General features: G+C 37.8%; 1 protein-coding gene across 1 annotated transcript in view; it reads right to left on the minus strand.

Moving 5' to 3' along the window:
- Positions 1 to 8,112, minus strand: part of LOC126297471 (formin-binding protein 4-like) — a 200,717-nt gene extending 192,605 nt beyond the window's left edge. Inside the window, exon 1 of the mRNA XM_049988346.1 lies at positions 7,533 to 8,112. Within this exon, the coding sequence (XP_049844303.1) occupies positions 7,533 to 7,629 (97 nt within the window). The 5' untranslated portion in view covers positions 7,630 to 8,112. The remainder of the gene's footprint in view (positions 1 to 7,532) is intronic.
- Between the last annotated feature and the right edge of the window lie 1,601 nt (positions 8,113 to 9,713).

Here is a 9,713-nt window from a genome sequence, read left to right on the forward strand (position 1 = left end):
CCAGAAAAGTATTCACATGGCCTCATCCTCAGTAGAACAACCTTCACAACTATAACACCAAGTGCTGTGTACAATATACGATTGTGCTTTGACCACCAAGCCTATGTCTTACAAAACAGTGCTTGAATAAATCATACGGAACACATTTGTTAGAAGCGACATAGTCAAGTAATGTCCCAAAGAGCACAGAGCACATTTCCTTTGGCAGTTTTCAATACTAGTTCAACTGCAGTGCAAGTGCATAAGATGCCAAATATACTTGTATACGTAGCTTTTAATATTGTAGAAACTGACGACACCATTCTGTCTTCTTTCCTGTGTCAAGCATTCTTGTGGCATATTACATCAGATTTTTTGTTCCCTCTAAACTTCAGTTCAACATAGTTTTACTAAAAGAACTTCTTCCAGTCAACAGTTCACACAGGATATAACCATCTAGAAACTAGTACATTCAAAAATATGTTATCTTTATAATAGAGACTTATCTTAATTTTCTGTCTGCTGACTGTGGTCCTTTGTGAAAGGGACATTTAGATTCATTTCCTCTCCTTCAGTATGCCCATAAACATCAATCTTAAGTATTTCTCAAAGGCACTGGAATCATGGTATTACCATGCTTCTCCTACTTTTTCTTTTAAGTTATAGAGCCATGCAACAATTACAGTTGTCTAACACCCATGTCAATCAGTGAATGAATTACTGTGTAATGACAGAATGATGAAAAACTGATAATTTCCCAACTTTTGTGTTAAAAATGACAAAGATCATTGGAACAGTTCATCTGCTTGAATTCCTCTCAAAAACGAAGGTCGGCATTTTACGTGCCATCAGAAATGAGGTCATTAAGAGATACAGCACAACCTTGGACTGGGACGGATAGGAAATGAAACTGATCATGTCCTTGTCATTAGAGTCAACCCAGCACATTTGTCTTAGGGAAATACGGAAGCATCCGATTCCACCCGTCTACTTTGACCCATGACGTCACAAATGATCACAAACCACGATTCCTATTCCAATATGGCACATATGAAGTCGTTACGTACACTTTATGATGACGAAAATACATCGAGAAACACGCACTTTCCATAAAAAGCCTAATGACACTAACAGGACAAGCACGTGGTTTTGGGTGGGGGCTATCTAAATATAAACAAATTTAGACACCAACCCCCATACAAAACCACACAAAACGACAAAAAAACCGATGTCACAAAACTCCCCAAATACCACTAAACACAACAACCTCTGGAATCAGACATTTTCCTTGACCTATATAGCTCAACAGCAGCTTCCGATCCCATAAATTAGGATCAAACACTTCCCTTGGGCTATATAGCTCAAAAACATCTCCCGATACTAACAACATACATAGCCACACATTGGGATCGAACACTTCCCTTGACCTGCACAGTGTTAATTTTATCTGTCATATCCATTCCTGAACAAAAACAACAATCGATTAATTTTACTAAAATTACCAGACGACATACAGCGAACAACACTAAATTAACCTCCACACAAAATCGTTAACTCACTGAAACAAATTCCACTACAAACACAGCCGACACTAAAAATTCTTGATAATGAGCAAAAGCAGACTGAGCCCATTACACCACACAAACGAAAACCCTGAACATACCACCAAAGGGCACAACAACCCACAACATGACGACATCTACAAAGATGCCACACTCACAAACCAAACTTCGTGCCGTCATGACATCACACACGACAACACCCTTACGACGCGTGGGATCGGACGCTTCTGTCGACCCTGTCTTAGGCCTAAATGATTTTGAGGTATTACAGAAAACCTAAATCTGGATGGCTGGACAGTGATTTGAACTGACATCCTCCCAAGTACAAGTGTTTCATGCAAGACCTTCAGCGACTACCCAAAACCATCATGTCATTGGCCAGCCAAAAGATGATGATGGTATATCAGAGTTTTGAACAGAAATCAAAACAGATGCATAATTTCGTACAAGGCAGCAGTTCTTCATTCAAATTTTCATTTGTATGTAGTATTACTGACCAACCATAAAACTAGTGGTCTGTAGAATGTTAAATAGGCCTACTTGAAACTGATGTGTTTCTTATGTTCAAAATTTAAAACCAAGCACAAGAATTGGTTTATATAAAACATTCCTATTGCCTCAATGAGCCCTAATAATAAGTTTTGTTATTAATATTTGCTTGATACCTCCCACATTTTGATTGTGGGCACTGCACGACTTTTTAATTGCATCTTATCCTATGTTCAGATTCAACTTATATTATTGTTACCATGACTGTCTTGTATGAACTTCATGTTTACTCCAATAAAGAATAAATGGAATTACAGTCCATTAAAAAAAAATCATTCCATGTGAATTCAACCAACTCAAGAAAATGTTCCAGCTGATAGTCTCGGATTTGGCTGAAATTTAGCACACCAATGCTACCAAGTGTGGAACACTCATGTACAAAATTTTAAGTTCCTCTGCCAATTAGTTCCAGAATTATGGCTTGTCAAAGAAGATGGCGTGACCCGGAAATTGCAACCTGTAGCTGGCAATCTATCTTCAGAGCCAACTCCTGGAACTATTCCACACAGTCTAGTGAAATTTTTACAGCCCAGTAGCATCCACTTAGAGAACACACTCTATGAATCAAAACACCAACAACCTATTTCTGAGGGAAAATAAAAAATTCCAAAATGTGATTTAAAAAATGTAATACGTTAAAAGGTACATATCGTAGGTGCCCCCTATGCCAAATATAATTCACTCAAAACGTTTTTATTTTTTTATTTTTATTTTTATTTTTTTATTTTTTTTGGGGTAAGCTTAATGTGGCCTAAACACACACAGAACTCATATCAGTCACACAAACTGAGTCACATGCACACAAAAATATAAAAATTTGAAAAATTACCTGAAAAATATGGATTTTCTAAGTGTGGTAGCTCAAAAGGGAGTAGTGATATCCAAGGCAAATTTCAAACACTGCATAAGTAGACCATAACATAATAGGCCTACATGGCAAAATTTCAACTTCTTATTGCATGGCATTTGTGTACAATAAAAGTTGACAGAGATGTATTTGGTTACGTTTCTTTTAACGTGAATTAACAAGTAATAGTGATGGTGCAGACAGCTTGTTTCAGATAAAGCTGCAGCAATTGTTCGAAATCATTAGGCAACAGAAAGTTAAACAGTGGTAGTTTTCAGGGACAGAATGAGTCATTGTTAGGCAGGAACAACAAAAGAAACAAGCAACAATTACAGGTTACTCATGTTTTTAAGATTCCAGTTCAGACTGGCCAGTGCTGTTGTGGAAAGTCAGTATGGAGGCAGAAGTGTGTACTAGCGGTGCTTTTGTTCAAACAAGTTGCAGTATTGGTAGAGCACAAGAATCTGAATTTCATAAAACAACATATGGAACAAAATGTGGCATTCGCTTTGTACTGTATGACCCGGATGAATCGGACCAAGATTTGTTGCTATGGAGATCCGGGATACAACCTGTGGGCACAAGAAGTACAGTTCCAGGAAACTTTAGTGTTTGTTATCATCATATGAAAGTGTTTCAGGATAAGTATTCTTTCCTACAAAGAAGTTGTTTTGATTTATTTCGGATTCATAAGAAGACAGTGAAGTGTAGCCTCAGAGAAACTGATATAAAATCAGTATTGAAAGTGAATCAGTGCATGGGACTTAACATGAAACCAGGTCAAAAGTTATGTTCCAGGTGTGTTACACTGCTAAAAAATGAAGAATATTTTGATAATTTACACGACAGTGGCAAAGAGTATCAGCCACCTACAACCACAGTGGATGAGCAATTAAATACTTCAGTGACTGCTCTTGGTTTGTTTCCCATGAAGACACACAAAGCTGGGAAAAGAGACAGGCCCAGCTAAGGTAGAAGAAAACTACAAGAAGCTCAAATGGAATTAAAACACAAAATAGCTGACACGCTAATGGTGGAAGAGGAAGAACTATCTGCTCCAAAGAAACAGAAGTCATGCCAGAAATGCTCTTATTTGGACACAATTGTGCATAATTTGAATAAAAAATGTGCCATATCCACATGCCAGGAAAAAAGTAGCTATTCTTACCATTGCACCTTCCAGTTGGTCTATTGACTACACTGCAAAGGAATTCAATGTTTCTACATACATGGTAAAAAGCTAGGAAAATAAAAGCAACCCAAGGAGTGCTTCCATAACTTCAGCAGGCTCAGGGTAAACAACTGAGTTCAGAAATAAAGGTGCTAGTGTCGGAGTTTTATGAAAATAATGACTACATCTGAATAATGCCTGTGAAAAAAAGACTATGTAACGGCGAAAATGGAAAAATGAATGTGTACAGATGCAAAAAAGACTGTTGCTATGCAACATATCAGAACTATATGTATAATTCAAGGAAAAGTATCCCAATACCAAAGTAAGTTTATCATCTTTTTTCAGTCTTTGGCCAAAATGGGCAGTGCCTGCAAGAGCACACACAATGTTTGTATATGTGAGACCCATCAAAATGCTAAGCTGATGTTTGCTGCTATAAAGGATTCTGGTCTGGATTACAAAGGTGCAATGAAGCTGCTAGTGCATGACATCAGTTCCTACCAGTGCATGACACACAGGTGTGAAAAGTGTCTTGGTAAGGCAAATCTTGCAGAACACATGAATAACAAACTGTATGGTGAACTCCTTATGGATGACGAACTTGTTTCTTATAAACAATGGACACACATGGATCGCAAAATTCTTGAAACAAAGCAAAGTACAGTGGAAGATTTTGTTGAAATGTGTTGTCAAAAAACGGACAAACTGACCACACACAACTTCACAGCAACAGCACAATTGGCTTATTTCCAGTTTTGTAAGGATAATTTGAAACAAGATGAAATTATAGTAATACTTGACTTTTCTGAAAATTATGCATTTATAGCTCAAGATGCCATCCAAGGACAACAGTCAAGCAACTCTCCAGACATTTGCGATTTACTATAGAGGTGAATCAGGTGATGTGTCTGTCATGAACCTGTGCGTTTTCAGTGTCTGTTTAATTCATGATGCCACTGCAGTTCATGCACACATTCGCACTGTCATGGCATATGTGAAAAACAAGTTGCTTCACATACATTTTGCGAAATACCTCAGTGATGAGGCAGATAGTCAGTACAAAAACTGAAAAAATCTCAAAAATTTATGCATGCATTACCATGATTTTCAGATTCACAAAGAATGGAATTTTTTCGCAACAAGTCATGGTAAAAATGTATGTGATGGTATTGGTGCCAACATTAAGCATCATGGCATCATGAGCTAGTCTGCAGCACCCTAAAGAAGGTCACATTCCAACACTTCTTCAATTATTTACCTGGGTAGGGAAAAATATCTCTGGTATACAATCATTCTACATTTCGAAAGATGAGGTGAAATCAGTTGAAGAGTTGCTAAAAAGCAGACTAGAACACATTAAAACTGTTACAGGCAAAAGGAGCCATCATCACTTCTCTCCAGAAGACTCTGATAATGTGCAGATAAGCAGACTGTCTGGTTATAACTATATGTTCATGCTCAACATGTGTCTTCTCAGTGTGTCTAAGGATTCAGAAGCAAAAGCAGCAACATACAACCAGGTTGCTATGTTATTGCTGTTTATGATAGCAAATGGTACTTAGGATGTGTTGCAGAGTGCTGTGAAGCAGAAGATGATGTATTTGTGAACTTCATGGCACTGTCAGTGATTAAACAGTTGTGTGAGAGGATAAGAAGAGGCAGAACAGTTTACAATATGTTTTTTACAAAATTGTGTTGCGGAACAATGGCCACATCACCAAATACATATGTCAACTTCCACTGTACACAAATGTCTTGCAACGACATGCTGAAATTTTGAGATATATATCATTATGGTGAACTTATGCAGTGTGTGAAATTTGGTTTTGATACTATTTGTCCCTTTTGTGCTACCACACTTCGAAAATCCATGTTTTCCAAGTAATTTTTGAAAATGTTTGTGTTTTCATGTGCATGTGACTCAGTTTTTGTGACTGATATGGGCAATATGAGTTCTGTGGATGTTTAGGCCACATTAAGCTTACCACAACAACAAAAAATAAACAACAAAAATTATACCCTTTTTCAATTAATTGTATTTGGCATAGAGGGCACCTACAATATGTACCTTTTAACGTATGACATTTTTAAAATCACATTTTGGAATTTTTTATTTTCCCTCAGAAATATGTTGTTGGTGTTTTGATTCATGAAGTGCGTTCTCTAAATGGATGTTACTGGATTGTAAAAATTTCACTGGAATGTGTGGAATAGTTCCAAAGTTATTAAGACCTGAAGTTGGGTCTGAAGATAGATTGCCAGATGTGGTTTGCAATTTTCGGGTCACACCACCTTCTTTCACAAGTCATAATTCTGGAACTAATTGGCAGGGGAAACTAATACTTTGTACACGAGTGTTCCACACATGGTAGAATTAGTGTACTGAATTTCAGTCAAATCTGAGACTATGAGTTGGAGCCCCTGGTTGAACTGACATGGAATGACCCAAAAGTAGGCTGTATATCAATTTCTTCAACTGTTGTACCCACTAAAGTTTCTTTATATGTTGGCCTAATATATCTAATTTGAAACTAAATTTAAAAATAAACCAACTTTATTTTATTAATTATTAAATAACAAAATAATAAATAAAATAAACCAATTTTAAATAAAAATGTTAAAATTAAAAATTTGTTTAAAAACAAATTTTATCTGTTATGTTTGAAGTGACAATAACTACAGATGGGTGGGCATAAATTCAAGAATTTTCAACATTAAATCAATACCTGAACCTCCTTGAGGCAACCAGAATAGAAAATGACTTATTTAATACATTCTATCAGAGAGGTTTGGTTTGATTTATAGTGTAAGTATCGAAATGAAACAAACTCTGAATTTTGGTAGTAGCAAGATGAATCTATTATTCACAAATCATAAATAACTTTACTGTGAGGAAGACAGGAATATTCTACAACCATTTAAAAAGTAATCATTACTCTTACACACAGCATGTAAATGAGACTGGACTAGTTAAAACTTCCACAAACAAACATCCAGTCTTGCTATACCAGTTTGAAATGAGAAGAAACCTTATTTATTATACAAATCGCATATAACAAAACATTTCTCATGGTTACATTATGATGAATAGGTTAACAGGTAAAGTTTCCTTGTTTTCACTGAGAAAAATCTATTCGTTTCATTCTTTTAGACGGTTTTATAAGTAATGGAAAAGAAAATATAGTAAATTGTGGAACCTAGGCACTATTTTTCCCTTCAAGCTGTGGTTTCTGTAACGAAAAGTGCGTTAAATATGGATGGATGTACCCATCTGGCAGAGTTTAAAATTCGCTTGTCATATCAACCATGACTTCAGGTGGTGGGTGCGTGGCGCGGTGGGAGGGGTGGGGGTGGGGAGAGCACTAGCACAAACTAGCCAAAAGCGACTTAAAATTATTGCTAAAACATGAATACAGCTTACACTGCCAAGATTTCCGGTGTGTTTCTGCGTTATCTGCGGTGTCCATCTTCTGCTTCGACGCGGTGCTTTGCTCCTTGTGATCTGCCTCCATTATCATTCCTCCAAGATGTGTACACCAAAACAATATTTGTCACAACATCCACTGCAAAACACGAACTTTTATCGCTAAAAGACACTTCGCTTTCTTATCTCCGTCTACACATTTCGTACCAAACTGGAACCGCATCCTTGTACTCAGTACCCTTTTTTTTTCCACAACACGACGCTAACTATATATCACTTCATTCTAAGTACCTGTACCTTAACGGCACTGAAATTTATTTTCTGTTGTATAATTGCACAGATCCCAACACATTTATAAAGCACATAACCTAAATTTCTGAGTCAAACGTCTTCACTTACTAGACAATACACCACACGTGACAAGCGCTTCAATTTGAGGAATTTGCTTGCACTCTGCAATCGTGTGTCAACGCTTACAAAAACAATGATGATAAATAAATTAACTGTCGCCGCATCGCCTTTCATATGTTTACCTTACAAACTATCACTGACTTGCAACACAGCAAAGATGTTACTACACGTTCAGTTAGCAAACAGATTTCACACAGCAAAGTCAATCTACCATAAATACTGCAAAGGGAAGTAATTAGAACCTCGCAGTCATCATCGAAATTTTTCTACAGCACTCTGTAATCTATCACGTTCTAAACAATTGGCAAAATTATGGAAGACGAAAAATGTAATCCCTATGAGTTGCAGACGATGTGCATCAATGGTGAAGTACTCTGTTATTCCATTCAGTTGACGACCTGTGTAAATCGGCCTTTATGCTACCTATTTGAAAAATAATATCTTGGCCCAAAAGCTCAAGAAAGACACTCCAATATCGATTCGCAACTGACCGAACATCAAAAGAATTCCAAGTGACATTTGGAATTGTGTCATTAACGTAAGTTATCAACAGAACGGAATGCGACGTCAGCGCAAAGGTTTCTCTGGAAGGAAGTTTTGGCGTTGGTTGGGAGACTGGCGTCGTCTGCTAACATCGGAAGCTATCTTTTACCTCCTAATTTCTCTTATGTGGTAGTTTTGACACCCGACTAAAATTCAGAAGTGCGTTTGCCATTGGCTGAAATCGGAAAGCGGTCACGGGACATCCCTCTCTCGCGTGGTGCGATCTTTGTATCGACCGACAAAATCACGAAAGCGTTCTTAAGGACACGATCGCAGCTAAAATTTGTGCCAAGCAAGACTATAAATATATTCTTTTCTCGTTTCATTAGCAGCAATTATAAGTTCTGTTCTTAGGTTCTCATCTAACTACACCCTCAAAAAAAGACACATTCCGGAAAAAAACAGTATGGATGACAAGCGAGAATATAAATGTGACTACCCCTCGTTTTATTCGCGGCAATTTAAGCTGCACTCTTAGACTCCTAGAAGGAACTCATAAAAGCCAATGGACGGTGGCTATTATGTCACATCATGCACATCAAAACATTCCACAATGCATTACAAGTAGCGGCATTCACACTGGACATCACGTCATTTCGCGGCACAGTGGACGTCCCCCGGGAACGAAATTTCGATGGCTGACGTCATCGTGCTTTGTTGGTCACAAGACTCACAGCTCATATAATCCTGATGCGTAGCCATGGTCTCAATACCCATAATTCGTTTCGTCGTGCTTTTCTTAGATCGTTGTTTCCGTAGGTGATTTCTGTTGTTATTCTATGTCTTTGTTATTCCCTTTTTCTTATTCGTTTTATGTTATTTGCAATATACTGTAAACATTTTATGTAAATTGAAGGTGGAGAGGGAGAAAGGAGAGAAAGGAAAGGGGAGGAAATTATGATATCAGATGCATCGGGATTGTATGCGGAAACAGCGACCACGAATGAAAATATGTGCTGTACCGCGACTCAAACCCGGGATCTCCTGCTTACTTGGCAGCTGCATTAACCACAGCGCCATCCGCACTCAGTGTTTATCGCAAATGCACGGACTACTCGGCACCCTCCCCGACCGGCTCACATTCCTATCCAGCGCCACCTGTCTACAGTTATCGTCCATGTCCTCCATAATTTATTCCCGCAGGAGGTTGGACGTAAAGGTACATCCACACTGAAGTTAGCAGCATCATTGCCCATTGAGGCGAATCAATTACATGAACGTGTG

The sequence above is a fragment of the Schistocerca gregaria genome, chromosome X (assembly GCF_023897955.1).
Source record: "Schistocerca gregaria isolate iqSchGreg1 chromosome X, iqSchGreg1.2, whole genome shotgun sequence".
Classification (NCBI taxonomy): Eukaryota; Metazoa; Arthropoda; class Insecta; order Orthoptera; family Acrididae; genus Schistocerca; species Schistocerca gregaria.